The following is a 22,647-nucleotide window of genomic DNA, read 5'->3' as shown; positions in this document are numbered from 1 at the left end:
TATTCAATAATAATTCATTTCTCCCGATGTATCGTGACGAAAGTTAACGTCACCAACTTCAACCTCGTATAAAATGAAAATGCCTTCGAACGACGACGAGCTAATCCTCTAAATCCAATGACGCTGGTTGGTTCAGCCCATATTTCGATATTGACTAACTTCAGTGTATGTGGGAAGTGCAGAGGCGAGTTTGAAACACCTTCGCACGCCACTCACTAATCGTAAGAATCATATTTTCTACAACTTGGATCTCAAAATGCGCAGAAGCTCGACTTATAACCAAAAACAAGAGTTGTTTTTCAATAATCTCTTGGCTGTGGACCGTTTAGGCAAAAATTCTACCGTGAATCAAACCGTAATCAAGTCAGTCGTGACGATCGAAATAGAATCTCATTTTTTTCTCATCACGAGTGACCTGCCTCAACGTCGTTTGACTATTTGAGCTGAGGATCTGGGGTTTGAGTTATGGTTTATCAGGACGCTGCCACACCTCGGAGCAGCCCGATTACGAGTTATTGACAGAGTCAACAAGCCAGAAACCATAAGTTTATCCGACGTCTTATCTTGGAGTCTCATACCATCCAACATAGCTGCTAAGGTTCCACGAACGTGTAATAATAAACGATCGCATTTGCGAAGCTTTTTTTCAACCCTTAACGGTTTTTCTTTTCTTTCTTTACTTTTTTCTTTTACTTTTCGTTACCGTTGGTGATATGGAAAAGTATTGGTTTCGGTTGAAATTTAGTTTTTCTGATTTTAACGAATCTTCACATGTTCGAAGATCTAGAATCCGGAAAATAAGTTTTTACAAAAATGAACGTCTGTTCGAGAAACTCCCGCGATGATCCCGCAAAATGCTCGATTAAATAATCGAAGAATTACAGGATTTTGCAACGAAACGATGAGCATAAAAAATTGCCGAGTCCCGTTTAATTTGAACCTGTAATTTCTACCGGAAATTAATCGATTTTCAATGTTTTACCAACAAACCTACACTTTCCTATATTCTTAGTTTCTATATTTATTTATTTATTTATATTTTTAATGTATCAATTTTTCGGAATAATAATAATAGTATATTCGGAGTTTGAATTACGTTCTTGAGCTGGACGTATATAATGAATTTAACAACTTTTTAACACTTGACTAAACTTTATCGAAAAAATGATAAACTCGTTTGAAAAAATTTGGTTGCTTATAACAATAAAATAATACCATAAAATCTACGCAATGGATTAAAACCGAAATTCCATAATCCGTGAACCTAATGCTCGCAATGAAATTTCCATACCAAAGTAATTCACCGAGCTATACAAATTTCGGTGAAAGTGAACTTGTTAAGAAAAAGAAGAGAGAATAGAAACATGAATAAATTAATGAAATCACAATATTATACAATAAATTTACTTCTTTTTTTTATCAGCCGTTCCAGATGTCCGTCTAAGGTTATAACGAGAAGAAGACATTCAGAATTTTTGCACCAAGGAGTCCATGTAATAAAACATCGAAGCGAAACTGTTCGTTTGTATTACAATTATAAACTATATAATAATAATAAATCACTAAAGTGTAATCAAGTATTCCTTTCACCTTTTAAAACAATGAAAATGATCCTGATTGCCGTTGAGATACGCGTGTGACCGTGAAAGAAACTCATAAATACATGTTTAAATCACAGATTAATTATTAATTAATAAAATAATAACTTAATCAAAGATGATAAATATTCCAGACAATTTATTTTAAACAAATCACGATTCTCGAATCTGTGCGGATGACGCGAGCAACCAATGACCCTCAGTATCATTTTCCCCCCGATAGATCAGTTATAATAATCAAGCGATCCAGCATTGAACGATCGACATTATCACAAAATAATCCCCAAACCGCAGTCACTCGTTTTTAAATATTTCCCCCATTAATCCCATGACGTCGCGACGATATCACGCAAAATTAAAACCACGTGACCAGCCGAGTTTCACGCGTGACGTCGCGAGGCGTACTAACCAAAGTAGAAAAGCGTCTCTGGCAGTCAGCCAGTAACTTTTGGCGAATATGTTGGAGTGCGCGTAGCTCGATTCGACGTCCAACATCCCCCGTGAAACCCCCATGAAAATGCACCCTTACACGTTGTACTTTCCCTCTCGCTCTTTCATTTTTTCTTTTTTTCCTTCTTCTCTCCCTCTTCGTGATGAGTCAGAGGATCGAATCGATGCGCGAGAACTTAATAGAGATTCAAGACATGCACCTAATACGACTATAGAGGACAAACGAGTGTGTGTGTGTGTGTGTGTGTGTGTGTGTGTGTGTGTGGGTGTTTGTAAAGAATTCGATGACGTCAGCAATAAAAATTCTCTTTTTCAACCACCCGTTCTCTCACCGCTCTCGTTTAATAACAATTCGCAAGCATTTCAAAGACCAATTCATTGACCAGACAATGCAGACTCTTCTGTATTATTTATACAGTTCAAAGTATGAATCTTTTATTCACGTAGATATACCGAGCATATTCAAACTCCTTTCGGTATATTTATTTATTTGTTTATTTATTTATTTATTTATTTTATATTTTTCCCCCATATATAATAACTAGCTAAAACTTTCGAATAATTCCTATAAATTATTCTGCGATTAATTGAAATCACGACAAAAGTATTCAATTTTTCTCCAAATTTTATTATTATTTGATCCAATAATTTCTATCTAATTGACGATTTATCAACAATATCACGTGATATGTGCACAGACTGATTGCGAATTTGAATTTCGAGGAGGATTATTATTATTATTATTATTATTATTAAACTTGATTTTACATTTTTTTTTTTTTTCTCAAATCAAACCTGCTGCTACGGATTTATAGTACATTCTACACTATGCGTAAAAATAACCTATCTGAGAAAATCGCGAGTCGTCTTTTACTATACACGCGCGCACAGAGAGAGAGAGAGAGAGAGAGGGAGAGAGAGAGAGAGAACCTCGGCAGCTGAAGGCGTATTCCATTCAAGAGAGCTGATTGTGAGTGAGTTCAAGTGGCAAAGGGGGCTTTGCGGGCTTATGGCACAGAGTCGCGGTGACGCGGTTGAATCGCACTTTACAGCATTACAAGTAGACGAATATACAGATATATATATATATATATATTCATCTGGGGCTTTCCATCCATTATCGGTCACGTTTGACCTCGACATTTTTATTTTCGCTCAATTTTTTTATATTATATATTGTAGTACTGTATTAAAAGATCGTCTGTGATTTTTTTTTTTTTAACTTTTCAGCAAATTGTGTTTTTTTTTTTTAATAAATAATACCAATTTTGAGAAGAATAAATCATTTGAAAATTGTGGAATAAAAAATTCACCAATATTCTACGTCAGAAACTCGATTTTTTTTTTTATACCCGTCCGATCTTGGACGTTTGAGATCTTTTATTTTTCCAACCAATATAAAAATTCAAGGATCGTTATTCAATGCACAGTAGAATTACTTACTTAGTATTGTTATTAATATTGCATGTGGAACAATTGAAAGAGCACAACTATTTCAGTCTGGTGTGAGTAATATTTATTTCGATACATCTTATTGTTAAATAATATTCACTAAAACGAGATTGACTCTAAATGTTATCACAATCACTTATATTTTTCAGGATTTTGATGACATTGAGCGCTATCAGAGCGCGAAAATATCTTTGTCTCAATCGTACCGTTTCACCTAGGTATAATTATTATTATATTTTCACGCTCCGATAATGCCCGATGTCATTAAAATTCTGAAAAATATGAGTGCTTGTGATGACATATAGAGTCAATCTCGTATTAACGAATATTATGTAAGATGTATCGAAATAAATATTACTCACACCAGACTGGAATAGTTGTGCTCTTTCAATTGCTCCACATGCAATATTAATAACAATACTAAGTAAAAAAAAAAAAATAAGTTTCCGAAAGTTTCAGTAGAAAATTTGAATTTTGAAAGGTCGCTCATTATTTTTTTTCCAATTTTTTGGTGCATTTCTTTAGATCTTTTCGAGCGAACTTTTAATATTCATATTAAAATTTCATCAATTTTTTGTCTTTAATTTAGTAAGAAAGAATCGATAACAATACACCACGACATGAATTAAAAATCAAACATAGTACCGAAAATATAATTTATTTAATTGAATTTTTTGACGATTTTTGACAATTTAAAAAATTTGGAGCGACCACTTAAAATTTTTTTTGTTGAGCTGTCCTTTGGATCGGGCTCTTGAAACATCAAAAACTAACATTTTGTCACACGAGACTCAACAAAAAAAAAAATAGTCGGTTTTTTGCGCCACCCTAAACTTTAGGAAATAGAATCCAATTGATCCAAAAATTAAATAAGGATAAAACAAAGAACTGTGCGGTATATCTGTAGCCTTAATTTTCAGCCACGCGTTAAGTTACATCTATTTCGCAATGTAGATTTAAAATTTGAAACAACCTCACCCTCCACACATCATCGGGATGAACTTTGCACGCGACGCGATGTGTCCAAATGCCAAATTTCCAATATATATTACTATATATGCATATGTTCGTGTAAAAACCGTACGCATATAACTTAGCTATATACATAGTATACATATATGAATACAGATTATAGACTCAATGTCGTGCACGCGATTCGTTGTTACAGTAGTCTCTACATAATGTGCAGAAACGTTATATACATATATGTACAGAAAAGTTCCGGACAAGGAACGGAAATAGATTTCCAATTTATACTGCAGACCGTGAGAAAATATTCAGCAGGTAAAATTTGAAAACTTATATCGTTCGATCCACATCCATATATTAATAATCTCTGAGGTTGATTTTTATTAAACACACTATATACGGTGAGAAGATAAACTCGAACCGCAAAGACGACAAGATTTATAAGACATGAGTGTGTTTTCATTAATTTTTCGTGTACACAAGAAAAAGAGATTGAAAAATAAAAAAATAAGAAGAAATGAAAGAAAAAAAAAACAAAAAGAAGATTCAACCAGTCGGATAGGACGTTTCGTTTTAAGATACGGAAACGAGAGAGGAAAAAACCGCTAAAAGATTCTTGTATATATATAATTAACGAAACGCAGGTGCATTTACACCAATAAATATATTTACATATTGCGTGATATGCGTGAAGATTATCGACTCATTTTTTTCATTTTCCGTACTAAATATCTCATTATTTTACCACTCGAGACATCGAACTGGTATATACCTGCCATGTATGACACTCTTATAACGGACACACCTTTTCGAAATTCGCAGAAAGCTCTGATATGATACATGAAGTACGTGATTTTAAAAAGAGAAACAAGTTCGGCGCAAAGAAGAAGAAGAAGATGATGAAGAAGAAGGCTAGATCCGTTTCCTTATATTCATTTTTCGTCAATTCTTATCATCTACGTGAATCTATTGACGATCAATGCGCTCGCAAGGAACTCTGTACTTTGTATTTCGTCCTCACCAGTGTCTAGATCATATAAAGTCAGTAAAAAAAAATCATCATTGATAATTTTTGTAAATATATAAGGATGTAAGGAATACGGTAATTGTAAATCTTGATAATTTATAGGGTAAAACTTAAAATGCGAATCAAAGATATTTGGGAGATAATAGTGGAATGTAAAATGATGTGGATAATAATTGTTTAAACATAATCGCGTGTACCTCGAGTGAATAATTAGGTTCTAAGGAAAAGTAGTCTGACATTTATACGCGTGCATCGTGTGTTCATTATTATTCGCGCTATATATTAGCATCATGGTTGTTAAAATAATAACTGGGAGAGTTGGAAAGTGATTTAATTATAGGATACGATATATATATATATATATATATATAAGCTAAATGATGTGTATGTATGTACACACTTATACCGCATTGATAAATTAAGTTGGCAACCATGCACGAAGATAATAAAAAAAAAAAAAGAGAGAAAATAAATTGGCAGATGAAAAAACTCGTTTGTGATAAAAAATATTACCAAATTGAAATTATTAACGTTAATGTAGCTAATTATTGAAGCTAAAATCATTGTTTCAAAAGTTCAGAACTATACTTTAAAGAAGTTTTATAATTTCTAAGATCTGAATATAACACTTCGTTAATTTTTGAAAGTAGATTATTCGATTTCAGACGATCCTACATTCGCGAAATAATAATTCTCACTGAAAATGGAATCGTTAAGCTGATCTCAAAAATTTGAGTCTATTAAAAATTTTTTACTAGAAAATCAGCGATCTAATTTAAAAATCTTAAACTAAACGCAGGTTTATTATTATCCTGCAAGTAGACACGGACGAGAGCTTTCAGGCTTTTCCATCTCCGGTTTATTATCGATCCCTGGTACCGTATAGTCCTTGATTAAGAGCCGCGTTTCTGGTTCTTAATTAACCCCTTCTCAACCGCTTGACATGCCTCTCAATATACTCCAAGATCCTCGCGACTCCTGCAGGGCAGCCCGATTTACATGTTATTATTATCTGCACCGCCGTTCGTTTCCGGTTCGATAATGCTGCTGAGGTAAGACTTTGAGCAAGACAAAGGATTAATTTTCGCTTTCTTAAAAGAAAAACCAAACGCGAACAAATAACTGCGACTGAATAATAAAATTAATAATAAATATCTTCTGCAAACAGTATTCAGTTTTAAAATTAATTTAAAAAATTTGTCACAAAAAAAACTTCTTCGATTCTTTGTGACAGAGAATTTGTCGATATTTTAAATCTTTATAATTTCTTCTCGTTTATATATATATACGCACACATGTATATATATATATATATATATAAACCTGTGTAATTCTTGCAGTATAACCTCTACCGTTGGATTTTAATTATTATAAAAAAGGAAATAAAGTTCTTGCCAAAAATTGCAAAGGGAAAATTTAAATTGCTGTTATTTGTTAATTAGCCCAAATTCAATAAACCCTGGAGAACGAACTTGCGTAATTAGCGTCGACGATAAAAGGAACGAACGACGCGCGTCGAAGGAGATAACGTTAAAAAAAAAAGTATGTTATACATACGTACATACATACAAACCAACGCGCGGTCCAGTCGAAAACGGTAAATTTGAATAAAACATCGAGATGCTTGTCTGTCGGGTGATAATTCGGGCAGAGAGAGCAATGCAAATGCCGTAGCATAAAAATTTCCGAACACGTACGCTATGTCATATATATATATACATATACATATATATATTAGGGTGCTTCGTTTGAGACGAAATTTTTTTATTTATCCCCCCCCCCCCCCCCCATTACCGACCTGAAATTTTATCGAACATGTCAAAATAAAAATTCTCTGAAATTTGACAGCCCTCAAAATCAACATCAAGTAAGTACTTTCCTTTGGCGTGAAAAGATTTATTATCTAAAATGTTTTTTTTTTGTTTTTTTTTTTCAAAAAAGTTTGATTCGATAATCGTTGAAAAATTCATATCACAGAAAGGTGAGGCTTAATATATCAAGAAATATCAAATTTAGCGATCAGGCTGATCAGGGATCTTTTTTTTGCATGAAATTTAATAACATTTAATACATAAGCAAAGTTCCTGCAGTAAATTAATAGCAATGCTATATATATATATAGCAACAAAATTAAGAATCTGAAATTAATGAAACATTACGAGGCAGTGAACGTCGACTTTTCTGTTGTTGTCGAATAATTAACATTTGACTTCTATGAAAAATTTCTTCCGCTCGACATGTCCGCCGGGTTTTTCATTTACTTCGTTACATCAGTTGAAAAAAAAAAAATTTATATACATATTGAAACCACACGGAATATAAATGACTTTCAATCGATGTATAATAAGCTTAACATAAAACGCGTACCCATAATAACATGAATGAATTAAAAAATAATTAAGCCAGGTAAACCCTGGCCAATATTTAGCATAACGAGGAATTGCATCGCGACGTTGACTGCTGCACTACCTGATGCAATAATGTGTCCAGCAAGGCATGAAGAGTTCTCATAAATTATATACCTCGTTGAAAACTCTCTTATGTGTAGGTATATACATATATACAAATATCTATATACGTGTAGGTATATAAACATACCGCGTATATCAATCTGAGAAAACTACCGTGTGCAATGCGGAATGGAGAAAACAGATGTAAAAAAAAAAAAAAAAAAAATAAATAAATAAATATAGACTCGCACACATTCTGCAATAGAAACTATATAACCTGCACACAAACACACAAACACACAAACGTGTTGAAGTTATAGGAGCAGTAAACGTCGGTCAATCTTTTCCTCTCCAATTTCCTCTTCTCGTGCGCAATTTTTGATTTTTTTTTTTTTTCTTTTCTTCTCTTCTATTCCATTTCTATTTAACCCTGAAGGAACGAGATATAACCTAGGATACCGTATAGTGTTAAGCGCGCGCGCACACACACACACACACACACACACACAGACGCACGTATAGACACATGTGAACACCCGGTAGTAACGACGCGTTCGAGCGAATGAAGAAGGTTGAAATTGGACATGGTTGGCGTAATTGGCTGAGTCATTTGCGCCTTCTTCCGCATCCCGATTCCTTCCTCTTCCCGAAATTGCGAATCCTCGACAGGAATTTTCCTCCTTTTGAAGTCTATATATATATATATATATATATATATATATATATACACACACACACATTTTCCCGACGATTTATCGAGGAGGTTAGATTAACGCGTGAACGGGGATTGTGAAAATAGAACGAGCGAATTAATGAATATAAAAAACCTACAACCATCGATCAAGCAAAGAAGAAAAAAAAAGTAAAATTAATTCAGACATACATATATCTGTAATAACTTGTACGACATATCAGTTAAAAAATGCATTAAAATAAAAAATACAACCACCAAAAAGATTGTTACATTCAACTAAAATCCGTATTCCGAAAACCCGCAGCAAAAGAAGTTCAAAGGAATAAATGTTTCACTCTTGTCATAGGCCTGAGATGCATAAGTTAATAATAAATCCCACAACACTTTAGTGTTTTATTAAAATTTCGAAGTTAAATAAGACTGAAGTTATTTCGGAAAATCGTTATTTCCAAATTTGCAGGAGTGAGAAATGAATGTATAAAATTCGGTAAATCATAATAATAAGACAGAACTCATTAATATTTTGAAAAGTTAAATATTATAAATTTTCAAAATAGTCATTTTTCCTATTACAACGATGTTCGCTGATTTAAATGGTATCTGTCGAGTCAATTACCTTCAAGAGTCTTCAACCTCATTCACAGACTGAAATTCAGATTCCAAGACTATTCCAAAAGTTTTTGAGACAATTGATTAAAAAAAATGCCAAAGCCTTGATATCGTTTTTCGATGAATTTTCGATGAATTAAGGATACGATAAGTTGGTTGGGCGTCGAATGAAAAAATTTATACACCAGCTTATACACAAGACTAAAATTCAACTCATTCAAGGCAATCTATAACGAATAAAATGTCGCAGTTTTCAATCAAAAAGTATACCTCGCCAACTTTTCCAGGAGGATAAATCAAAGTGTTTCTAGACTTTTCCAGTACTCAAAGAGTAATTTTTAAGTTCCAGGATGATTCCAGGATTTAAGGAAATTTTCAGCAACAACAGCCACCCCGAATATACACGCGGATGAAAAAATCTTTCCGAATGACTTTCGAAAATATGAGTACATAAATTTTTGCTATGACGATTTATCAAATTTCATTTAACCCTAAACATAGGAAGTAACGATTTTCCGGAAATCATCCATGCATCGTTAGAGTAACGTTACTAACTCAATCCTCATGAACATAACTGCTGCATCTAAATTTAAGATATGAGATTCAGCATCACTGGAATAACAACCGTATGGTGCAATAACAGCAACATCGTCAGCAGCAGCAGCAGCAGCAGCAGCAGCAGCAACCGGTTGTCAGGTGGAAATTATGCGTCCGGAAGATAGGCTGCAGGTTGTACCTGCAACCTTCCTTCCTTTTAATACCTTTACGTACTACGCTAGGTCAGGTTATAACAGCGAATAGATATATGTATAACGTGAGTTTTGCTGAAACGAGTGACACTCTAAAGGTAGTTAAATAAAGTCAGTAATTGTTATACAGTTGAACCAACGACACGCGATCATCTTATACGGTGTGGTCGGATCCGTTGGATCCATGGATCCTTCGGTGGTACGTCAACGACGTTGGTCCCTTAAAATGGAAACGCGAAGGTCACCGAGGTCATTCGAAGGTCACTTCGTAACTGCGACGAAGACCAAGAACTGGTTGGTGTATCCCGCGAACTACGATTATACCGTTAATCGGCCCTCCGTTGCAGCAACGCAACTTTACTTAAACATCGAATGTAGGCTATATATTGCAGACGACGACGACGATCAACGAACGGACACGTGATACGTTAAACCTTGACTTCCTGAAACGCGCTGATGTCTGCTAGCGCATATAATTAAATTGTTATTCTGTAGGATGTTACCAAAAGTCATTTCGAAGTTATTAACATTGTCATGACAATTTTGGAAACGTTTAAAATTCGGTAAAAACTGATAGTTCAAATTTTTTTCCTCAACGTTTAGTTACAGGATAACGTTACTAACTTTAAGCTCGTAAAAGTTGCTTCTCATAAAAGTGAGTTCAACCTAAAGTCTAGTTAATTGATTGCAACTTTGAGCATCCTGAATGGTGAGAATGCAGAAACTCGAGTTGACTTAGCTGTAGGTGTTCGCGTAGCGTGAATCTACCTACAGTTAACACTTTTAATAATGTATTTAATACACAAAACACCATGCAAGGTAATCCACACCGCAATATAAATCAGGCACGGTCGTTAAACGCGCATTAAGCTGGTAGAAGTTTTGAACCTTCGTATCGTGATAGAATTACAAGATGATGCTGTCGCATTTTACCACATCGTGTTCAAGGAGACGTGTAAGAAGTAGTAAGGAATTAAGGATACGTATAATAATTAACCTATAAGTAAGGTTATTGATTATAATGATCGATCATACCTTGCGTTAGTGTCCTTTGTTAAATCCTCAACCAAGGCAACCGTCGAAGAGGTCGCAACCACCATTGTAACGAACTATGCTTTCCATATTATCCAATCAATAAACTTTTCACCGTTTATCTTTACTGTCAAATGAATAAACCAGCGATCCAATATCGAGAGAGAGAGAGAAAGAAAGAGAGAGATAGAAAGAGAAGAACAAATACAAGTTAACCATCAGGTGTAAAGTAGATGTTAATTTCCGGGGAGTCTTGACTTCTGCTCTCTTCAAAGTAAACTGATTTAACAGGTAAAAGGTGCGTTAGACAACAGAAAACAAAGACAAGACACAAGACCACTGCTGGTGTCTAGTGCTCAATGACCCAGACCTGTTTGTTATTCACACGACGCGACACACACAGTAAACTCTTCTAAACACGCAAAAGCGTAGACACAGTTGTGAGCGCAACAAGCATATATCGTTTTGCGTAAGGTCAGTAGTAAGAACCGATCTCACGTAACGTGTAAAGAAACCACCACAACGTCATCGAGTATACATCAAAGAGTACCAAGACCGTTCCAACTCCATTCAAATTCTCACTTCGGTTCTCTCTCTCTCTCTCTCTCTCTTTATCTTTATCTCTCTTCGAATCTCCCGACACTTGTACATACATACATAAGTTAACGTGTATCTTAACGATGACTCTGATCGATCGATCTCATCATCGAGCACTGCTCACCACCAACGGTTCTCTTTAAAAACGATAAACCGTTCGAAGACCGGATACATGGAATCAAGAAGCAACTCAAAATCAGTGGAGGAATACCGTCTGGTTAGCAGACGACGCGAACGAAGCTACGTCCGGCACTGACGACGGTTTCCACTCTACTATCCGTACTCGAGCAAACCGGCGACTGGCTCTCACAAATCGTAATTCAGCATCCACGTTCACCTCCTTAACGTTGCAGGTGCGTAGGAACATCCGAGATGCACCGTTGCACTTGCGTTTTACGTTGCGACCGGCTACATACCTCGACGTTTTTAAAACGGATCGTACTGGAAATGGGATTAAAAATAATGTTAAACGCAGTGAATTTAAAAGACTAAAGACTTTCCGGATCCAGAGGCCCAAAGACTTCAGGTTTCGACGCCTGGGTCGCAAAAGCAAAAGCGTATAAATATTTCCTCTTCGGCACTTTCCACGTCGATTCGTTTTTCAACTCATGATTTTAAGGGAACTCATTTGTAAGTCTCTATTGATTCAATAATCCGGTAAATAAATTTCTCGTTTTCGTTTTTTGTTTGTATAATTCGAAAGATTTATTCGGCGTCTTTAAAAGTTTATTGTAAAAAAATATTTATATACGAAAAAAAATCAGTTCACTTTTCAGGAAATACATTAAATACGATTTCGCTGTATAATGTGTCTCGTTTCGGAACGGTAATTATACTGAAACTGATCATCGACTAAATGGGACTGAAATAGAGATAGAAATAATCGATTTCCTAATTGATTAGCTAATTCGCTTGAAACGTTGGATATAATCAAGCTGTTCGATTGTCACGTGATAAAGGAAATACAAATATCGATCAATATCATAAGTTTGTATGAAAAATAAAAAAAAAAAACGGTATCACGTGGTCTGATAATCGTAACATTAATCATTCGTAGTATCTTCAATTGAATTTATCAACGAGTTAATTGTACGTCTACATATAAATTTTTCTTGGTAAAATCCTGACGTATTGAGTTACATATGTATGCGTCTCTTATACATTAATTCCGAAGAAATGTTTAGTCTGCATTCACGAGTGAGATGGAAACGTTGGTGTTATTTGAAACCACAAAGCTCACGTGTGTGTCAGATAGTAAACACAGTATAATATATGGTAGTTGAGACCGGAGGTATAATAAATGTTTCCACGTGCCTGAGGATATCAGATTCGTTCAAGTGTTGAAAATTTTCAACATTCCAAAATTTCATATTACCTAATTAACCATAATATAAAGAAACTAAGAATCGCATGAAAATTACCAATTGTAAGATAATTATTTCAAGTAGAAATAAAAATTTTAAGATATAATAATATAACAGGTATAAAAAAGAAGAAGGGAAAAAAAAGGATCAAAAAGATAGATAAATAAATACTTTAACCTACATTATACGATTGATTAGTAATTCTGACTCGATGAGTAAATTTTATATTTCTTTTAGTAAGTTAGAAAACATATAAACATTCGCGGTCGAAACTCTCAAATCCTGTTTTTTTTCTTCTCTCTATAACTATGACATACTAGTATACACGTTATAGAAACGTTATAAAAGCGGTAAATTTTTTCGTCCCATATTCGCCGCTGCACGTTGTCCACCAAATGTGATTAAACTTGGCCTTGTTAGGTTTCTTCCGGTATCTTCTAATTAATTTATCACAAGCGTCCGTGCAAATAAAATAACGTAGATTTTTATATATATATATCGCAAAGATACATATATATAAAAATTATTTGAATTAAAAAGAATGGCTTTTAAAAAAATTCTTATAATATATGAATTGTCTGAGTATGCATACATAATTATGTATAAATGAATCGCGGAGAGAGAGAGAGAGAGAAAAAAAAAAAATAAAAATGGATGATGAAGAAAGGAAAGAAATGCAAAACGTGAAAGCGTTGCACATTAGAGCCGTGCATGCCGGACAGTTTATTATACATCCATATATTATAGTAAATGATGTCAGGCGGTCAAGTGCGCCGCGAAACGCGTTCTAGGCAAGTGTTATAATATAATACAGAGAATCGAAAGGCGCTTTGCCGATGCCGTGTAGAATCGTAGGATCATCGATTTAGAAACATCTTCATAGATTCATAGATAGATGTTCACGGCTCTAGTCTAGCCGGCCGTAAAAAAAAACCGGCAAATCGGAATCGTTGCTAAAAAATGAAAGAAAAAATAAATAAGACGTACGTAGATCTATAATAAGAAAAAAAAATTTTAAGAAGAGAAAAAAAGGATAGAATCGTAATTAGGTTTAATCTGCAAGAAAATCTTCCCGGATTAGAAAACGAGCCCGAAGTGCGACGAGGAATTGGAATTTGGAATTAAGAAGCTGCAGAGCCGCAAGAATTGATGAATTTTCAACCAACAACAAAAAGTGTGCAGTGTGTTATATATTTATATCTATCCATCCTACGTGGTTAATTATATATAGTATATATATATATATGCTTACTTTTTTTTTATGGAAATTTCATCATATATATATATATATATATATATATATATATGATGAAATTTCCATAAAAAAAAAGTAAGCATTTAAATACTAACGGGTTGATGCAGGGCATTCAGAGTGTGACTAGAGATTGAAGATATGGATTTGCCAAGTGGCTTCATGTGCAACCGAATCGCGTTAACTGCCTGCACGCCTGCGGCTAGATCTTTCATTACGGTAACTTATTCACAATCGGTTATAAATAAGATTATACACACTTTCAATAGCGTATAATATGCAGTAGGTTGCCTAAAAAAAAAAACACAAAGTTTTGTTTTTTGTTTTACACAGGAATCGATTATTTCACGATTGTTCTTTTTTTTTAAACACTTTGAAATATTATTAATTATCACAGAATAAATCTTTATTCTAACGCATGTATTACAGTTGACGATTGGTTTGGTCCAATGATTCTGTATTTAAACCTAGAACAAAAACGTGCAAAAAAAGACGTGTACACGATTTTTAAAAATTCCTGTATCAAAGAATGAGAAGAAGAAAAAAAAGGACGAAATTTAAATCGACGTAATGACCTAGAGTTCATTGCAGCTGATGCTGAATGGTAGTAATTGAATCCCCACACTTTCTCTAGTATTTTGTGAACAATTTAGTCCCTGATTTGATATTGACGAAGAGATGGCAATCATCGACACCGGAGATGAAGATAAAAGGGGGAGATAAACTATCTATCTATCCATAACTATTACTCAGGCATGCGCCGTCGAGGATTGGAGAGAGAGAGAGAAGAAGAAGAACCGAGCGAGAGAGTAAAAGACAGAGATAAAATGATGACGGATGAATCACCGAGATACGAGAGGAGAGATGCAGATATGCGGATAGAAATGGAGCGACAAACTCCCTTCCGCATTTATATTTCGCCTCCAGTGTCTGTGAGGAGAAGAGTTATATGGTTACGTCAGAGAATATGATGGGAATCGATGATTCAACCTGCCTGCCTACAGCAATCATCTGGCGATAATAGAATTACGATTGCAGTTTAATTCTGCAGAATCCGCGTCGACATTTAGACCGACTGTATTAACAACCGGACAAAATCCTGATCCAAAGGAAATTGCAAACGGTTCACATTTCTTTTTTTGTTTTCTTTTATTCTTGTTACGGAAGATCGATTCACGTTCTACGATCACATTCTGACATACCTACACAGGATATATATATAGATCCAGAGAAATTGTAAAAGAAAATTTGTTTATTCAAATTAAACAAGTTCATTCTCTTTTTGGATTTGTACTTGTAAAGTAATTGCAGGAAGATTTTTATTGGGTGAGAAGAAATGAGAATAGGTATATATATAAGAATAACAGGATTTATATCAGGAAGGTATGTGCCAAGTGCACTTTGAGCTGAACGGAGCTACGGAGTGTGCCACATGCCAACGATGTGAGACTGCGTCTAATAGACGTCTTGACGAGGGCGATATCACGCCTATTAATCAAGTGCAGCAGCTAAACTGCAGCAGCAGGCGCGTCACCTCTTCGTTCTCGGTTATACAGCTGATAACGATACAAAAGCTGTTCAGTTTCACGTGCAGTCGACTTTACGCTTCATCATCGTCGTCAGCTCGATATTGAGTTCAAGTGTTTAACCCTTCGAGTCATAGAGCGTTAAGTTTATATACCTATATATTCTTACAACCTATTTTATATCCATTTTTGGTGTATTTAAAGAACTTTGATAAAAAATATTTCTCCCCCCCCCCCTCCCCCCCCCCCCAATAATTTTGTGGAATTCAAATCTGCTGAATTCTGGTAAATAAATTACTTTTCATGCACTTGAGATGTGAGCACATTTTATTATCATCGTTATATACTGCCAGCAGAAAGGGGACAGTCGTTTTTATAAATACGACGAGGCATCTTTTGCTTTGCACGGTGTGTAACCCCGTCTGATCCAATTAAACGACGGAAGCGAGTAATTGCAGTGAGCTGTATTTAATTACGAATTCCTAATTAAACTATCGCCGTGGATAATTTATCTAATTTTTTATGGGCACTAGTAGGAGCAAACTTTTGCATATACAATGTAACGAAATGCACCAGAACTTGTGTAAGAGGATAAAGAATGAAACAAACAAATGTAATAAATCACTTTTCGAAAATTATCTACGGTTAAAGGTTTTTGCAATTTGTAAGAATTCCGTAACACGTAAAATTTTTAATAAATCAAAGCTTGATCCATGATGACCATTGCCTGAAATGTGAAGGAAAATTTTTTTCCCACCAAATGGCTGAATGTTTATAAACCAAAAATGAAAATTATTATATTCCAGATACGGCGTAAAATTCCCTGAGATTTCCAGCTTTTTTTTGCAGGGGATATCAAACTCTCTGATTCCATAATTTTGATAGAGATAAATTCCATCACTGCTTATCACACTGCACGCGACGTATAAAATCGCGTATTATGCGTTAAAATTTTTTAAAGCCAGAATGATGTTACAGCAGTTGTGAGAAATAAACAACTTACGCACGTTACGAGGTAGCGGTACTCGGACTCGGTGTATATATAAGGAATTCATGAATAATTCTATATAGATGGGTAAGAATTCGTTTTGGTAATGTATACACTATAGATCGCCTTTTTCGGTCTTATAATACTGGTATGATCGTCGAAGTCGTCTTCGTTCTTTTTATCCTAGAGTCAATTAAAACATCTCATCTTTGCAGACGGCAGCCAAAACTGCAGGGATAATTGATCGTCGGTTGACATTTAGAATTGAAAATTATGGACTCATGCACGCGTCGCGTAAGAAGTAATTTGAATTTATCTATTAATTTCCTCTCCCATATATCGAGAGAAAATAACTACAACAACTACGTGTAAAAACTGAAAAATTTAATCATTTCAAATCGACAATTTTCCTCGGATCCGTTATAAGTGGGGATAAAAAAAATTCAAAATTCAATAGTTGTGTACCTTGAATGCTTAAACTTGTACCTAAAAAACGCAATACTATTGCTTCGTTTCGCACGAATAATTGTAAAATTGAACAATACAATTTCCGAAAGTTAGCTTGACTCAATTTACGATAGCATAGCTGAATTTCGAAAACGATTTAGAAAAAAATTTACGTTTTTCACTACGGTTCATTATAACGCCCTGACTTTTCTCAATGGACGAAAGTTCCCGACTATTTGACGTAACTTTACCGTCTAAAACTATACAATTAATAGCATAATCTATTCGCGAATGTATCAAGAAGCTTTTCGCTAATTCCGCTAAGAATAAAAAAAAGGAAAAGTAAAAACGGCTCGATCACGACCGCGGAAATTCCTCTTTTCTCCAGCTCTTACATTCGCGGTTCTCTTTTTTCTTCGTACTCTTATCTGCGGTTTGGTTAAAGCATCGCCACGTAGCCCGATCTTATCACCGCCAACGTAACGATGGAATCTCTTTGTCCTTTGTTAGCGTCTCTCTCTCGTCTGAAACATCGGCAGCCCCGCTTGCCAGCACTTTATAATAATAAACCGACATCTGTTAACCACCCTAAAGGGGTGCTGCAGCGTACAAGCCGGAATCTAAGTGCATCGTGAAGCGAGAACCGATTACACGTGCGGAAAGCTCAAAGCCTTTGATAGAAAGGCTTGCCCGAGCATTACAAACGGCGTTCTTCCAAAGCTGCGAGGTTCAGAAATAATCCACCCCCATCCACCTCCTTTTCATTTTTGTATTTTTGTATTTTTTTTTTGTTTTTTTCTTTTTCGTCACGACTCTTCGTACCCACGCGTTCACGTGCACCGAAAGCCGCGTGCGTCTGTCTCGTGCTGCTGCTACGCACGTGTTTCATTGCCGTTCCGTCAACGCGAACCCTTTGGAGTTAAAAACCTGGAACCGTAACGGAGACCAGCTTCGGCTCCCGTCGAGGGAATTTTCACTCCAATTACCCTGCGGGAATATCTAAATCCGTCTCACTTAAGGCGGTAGACATACACCGAGGTTTTTCCCTGGCGCCTAGAAATCTCTCTGGAACTTAAATTACCGAAAAACCGAAGCCAAGGCCGATTTTACTACTGATTGGACCTACGGTATTAAGCATATTACGAGTAACGGTATTAAAAAAAAATTGGCAAACGTTTTACCGGTCTTCGGATGTACGAAACAGGTACGAATTAACGTTTAGATCATCGATGAAGAACCGTTTTCACACTATCTCTCTGCGCGAGGCTACCACTATCAAACAAGTGACGATCCTTGCAATTATTAAGGATTGTCAGACGATAAAGATGAGAGAATTATCGAAGTTTCAGGGCATCGTTAGGTTTCGACTATGCGAGGATTCTAGTCGAATAATAAACAGGTTCGGATGAGAGAGTCACTCACGTTAATGTTTTGATTGATGCGAGGCGATGCGGAAACAGTCGCGAAGCGATCCTCGGGGGTTATAATAAATCCACTGCGCGTGCAGGGAAACGGGAAAGGAATAAGGCCGCGGCTCTACGGAGACGTGTGATGATCAGCCGTCGAAACGATGGCGGTTTTTCTATAAAACATCATTAATGCGGAGGCTCTTAATATCGCGTTAAAAATAAACAGAGCCGACAAAACTCCTCGATGACAGCGGCGGCGGCAGGGTTGCTGGTATGTGACCGAATGTGCGTGGGAGACTCGCACACGCGACACCCGACCTCGTATTTAACGATTATCGCCACTTCCTTGGGTTGATTGACGACGGAACTGAGGCGAAAGTCTCCGCCTGCACGCTCTTTTTTATCTGCAATTACGCAATAGGGTAAATAGTGGCTACTTACCGCTGATCGAAGCGAAAAACCGTCCGTATCGCACCACACACACAACCTCTTGTTTCGGAACTATTTTTACACTGCGGCACTACGCGGCGCCACCTGCGGTCGACCAGTACGCCGCCATCTTGGATCAATCATATCGCCGTCGATCTGCAGCCAACTTCACGTGACTCTTGCAAACTGAAGTAGGCTGCTTTCCCGTCAACGTTGCGATTTCATTGGCTCCTTGAGACGGCCTCAGACGAGAGACGTGGTGGTTTGATTTGATTGGAGGATTCAATTTGTTGTTTCCTCTCCTATTTCAAACGCTTATAGAACGCAGAACCCGCATTTTTAACATTTCTTCGAATAATACTTTATCTAATTTTTTTTTTAGTTTATTAGTTGATGTAGTCTGGGATTATAATTATAAATTACGATAAATAAAAGAAAAAATTCAACAGCCTTGTTTCAAGAGTATCTTTCTTTAGAATTTTTTTTTTCTTTTATGGTTTTTGTTTTTTTTCTTTTCTTTTTTTTTTAGCTTACGTATGATACTAAATGCGTGTATAATATGATCATCCAGTAAATAAAAGACAGAGAATGTTAACAAATTGTTGTACAATAATTGGCATATTGATATGAGTACATTACCACCCCGCAAATTCTAATGGATTTATTCAAACGACAAGGAAATTCAAGAGATCTAATTGTTGTTGTAAGAATAGTTTTGAAGAAGATGGCAAAGTACTCTTTCAATCTTGAAACGATTTCACACTGCATAGCATTGAAATAAATCTACTTACTTAACTTATATTCTATATTTTCACAAAAATCATACCTAAATCGTGCATTAATGCGATATCGTTTATAATTTATAATTACGCGTTAATTAATTAGCATTTGGCATAAATTATTCGATTGAGAAATAAATAAAATTATTGCTAAAGCGCAACTAATAATATTTGAAAAAAATTCGATAGTAAATAAATATAAAAAACATGCAGTATTTCTTATCTTTACAATTAATGACATTTGAGTACATGCAGGTAACACACCTGACTAAATTCAATTATTGACAACTTACTACATTGTTTGTCACGATATATTTTCCACAAATCACAATGTTTAATTATTTTATTTTATTTTCTTAATTTTCGTTTGGTTCGTTTTTTTTTTTTTTTTTTCCTATTTTCACTTTCATTCTCAATCTGAACAGACATAATATATGATAACTGTGGAAAATTAAATAACATATGAGCCGACAAAAAAATCCTCACTACTTATTTTAGCAATGCAAGAAAATGAAGAATTTTTTCATCTAGAATGGAAAAATATTGCGTTTCGTTACATTACTGCATTATTCGAACGAGATGACAATTTTTATTATGATTTTGGTTGATGAAATTTTTCTTGTATATTCATATCGAATCATTAAATAACACCTTCGTACCTACCCTATATTTATTATTTATAATATGTATACATAGTAATAATAATGTAAAGATTATTCATACGAATAATAAATAATTTTATTAGTGCACTTCATGAAATTCAGTAATTATTCCTTTCCATTGTTCATCTAACATCTCACAAACTTGACTAACATGCAAGTCTTGGGCTGCAACCACGATCCGTTTAAATGCTCAAGACCGTGATACATCCTGAAATTCGATCACACTTGCCGTATTGCAACGGTATTTCAAAGTGGGTTGAATTGCTATACTTTTGAAATAAATCGAATTTCAACATCTTTTGCTTGGCCCTGATTGCTTCATGTTAATTACCTCCATACCCAAGAACCATAGTATATTTCTCAGCAAATTTTTTGATTAAAGAGAGGTTGAATTTACTCGAAATCAATAGTAAGTTGCTGATCATTCGCTCAAGTTCGAAGAGCGGGCTTCACTATGGCTACCAGATACAAATGTAAATTCGAGGAGTGATTTTCCTGCTTCCAGGATTGGACTAGTATAGCTAAGCCGGCACATTCGATAACGATTAACGACAATTAATCGCAATCAATATTATAAACTATTAAAACTATGTCGATCGGAACTTCACCCAAAGTTCGATAATTGGTTGTGTCTAACGATCGAAGTGTAATAAATTATTAATCATATATATATGTATAGGAAATTCAGAAGGTGTGCGCGTTACGACAAACGCCACAGCCTAAAGCAAACTCTTCACCTGTCGGTGGATGTTTTACGTGCAATGGACATTCGTCTCCCTCTAGTTGCTTACCTTTAGGACCTAAAACAAGACATGTATTCAGATTAATTGTAATCTTGTGAAAGAATTTTCATAACTAAATAAAAAAAAAAATAAAAACCAAACACTTACCCGCGGGACAAGAGGGAAGATCGATTTTGGGAATATTGGCGACTCGTTGAAAATCATCGTGGCACGTGTTACAAAAATGCGTCGTTCCAAAACAGAAGAACACTGCGACTGAACAACAGTACCTACACTTATATTCGAGGAAATCGGCACCATGTTTTGGACACATTTGGGCCCTTGCAACATCACTACATCCTCCGCAAACAAGTTCAGTAGGATCAAACGTCTCTCCGCCGAGTTGAGCGTCGCATCTTGCTTCACCGCCATAATATGCCTTTTGACATTTATAGCACACGTAGTAAGCATAACGATCCATGGCGTAAGCAGCAGGATCCTGGTGGTATCGTGCTCCTGGTGCAACCACTGCTTCGGCCCTAGGAAAAACAGTAACATTCGAATTTCAGCCTACGGTTCCTACAATACTCCATTACAAATTTTGCAAGGAACATAATTAATAACGACTTACTTGTGCAATCCTTCGTACTCGAGTCTCATCAGAGCCTTTCTTCTAACGTCTTCAAAGAGGGCCTTGACACTGACCAAGTGTTCAGCCAACGCTGGATGATCCATCGGCTGTTTACAAATGGGACAAAGCGAGAAACTGAACGTAATTCTCGGTCCGACCCATCGTTTCAGAAGTACGCTTCGGCAGCAATGTAAATGAAAGACGTGACCACACTGCAGTTGAATGGCTGGAGCACAGGACAGTGCTTCGGTGAAACAAATCATGCACATGTCATCGGCGTCCTGTTTTAAGTCAGTTCCAGGTATGCATCTGTGCAAGCACGGGAGACAGGGCTGTTCGTTTCGTACACCACCGCAAACGTGTCCACAGGGATGAACTTTGCTACAAGCATTTTTCGCGTGTTCCTGACAGTCGTGATCTGAGCATATATTCCCGATGGCGAGTAAGCCTGTGTTTCCAGTCGTGCCGCAAAATCGACAAACTCCCGACGTCGAGCCGATCGGCTTACTCGGTGAACCATCGCGAAACTCCACCAACGCTTTCAAAGTTCTACTGTCCGCGAGAGCCAAGACCCAGAACAGTTTTGTACGTCCGCATCCTTCGTGAAGATCAACGCGAATCGCTTCCTCCTCTTCTTTACAGACTTGACGAACGTGCATCCTAGTACGTCTGTGTAAATGTAAAACCCTGTCACAATCGGCGCACAGATTACCACAGACGTTGCATTGAATTATTGCGTTCGTCTCGTTGTCGTCGTGATTACTGCAAGTCGGCTGAAATGATTAAACAATATTTAATAATATGCTTGAAG

General features: G+C 35.9%; 3 protein-coding genes across 3 annotated transcripts in view; 1 reads left to right on the top strand and 2 right to left on the bottom strand.

Moving 5' to 3' along the window:
* The window catches only part of LOC124416815 (WD repeat-containing protein 47), a 90,633-nt gene extending 79,520 nt beyond the window's left edge, over nt 1-11,113 (bottom strand). The window contains exon 1 of the mRNA XM_046898166.1: nt 11,034-11,113. Within this exon, the coding sequence (XP_046754122.1) occupies nt 11,034-11,098 (65 nt within the window). The 5' untranslated portion in view covers nt 11,099-11,113. The remainder of the gene's footprint in view (nt 1-11,033) is intronic.
* Nucleotides 11,114-20,333: 9,220 nt separating this feature from the next.
* Nucleotides 20,334-22,647, top strand: part of LOC124404328 — a 32,106-nt gene continuing 29,792 nt past the window's right edge. The window contains exon 1 of the mRNA XM_046878374.1: nt 20,334-20,349. The gene's annotated coding sequence lies outside the window, so the exon portion shown is untranslated. The remainder of the gene's footprint in view (nt 20,350-22,647) is intronic.
* LOC124404320 (E3 ubiquitin-protein ligase MYCBP2) overlaps nt 20,441-22,647 on the bottom strand; it is a 164,111-nt gene continuing 161,904 nt past the window's right edge. The window contains exons 51-53 of the mRNA XM_046878355.1: nt 21,837-22,609; nt 21,374-21,744; nt 20,441-21,283 (exon numbers count right to left, since the gene is read on the bottom strand). Coding sequence (XP_046734311.1) covers nt 21,168-21,283; nt 21,374-21,744; nt 21,837-22,609 — 1,260 coding nt within the window. The 3' untranslated portion in view covers nt 20,441-21,167. The remainder of the gene's footprint in view (nt 21,284-21,373; nt 21,745-21,836; nt 22,610-22,647) is intronic.

This window comes from Diprion similis, chromosome 3 (genome assembly GCF_021155765.1).
Source record: "Diprion similis isolate iyDipSimi1 chromosome 3, iyDipSimi1.1, whole genome shotgun sequence".
Classification (NCBI taxonomy): domain Eukaryota; kingdom Metazoa; phylum Arthropoda; class Insecta; order Hymenoptera; family Diprionidae; genus Diprion; species Diprion similis.
This window is presented reverse-complemented; position numbering and strand designations above follow the sequence as displayed.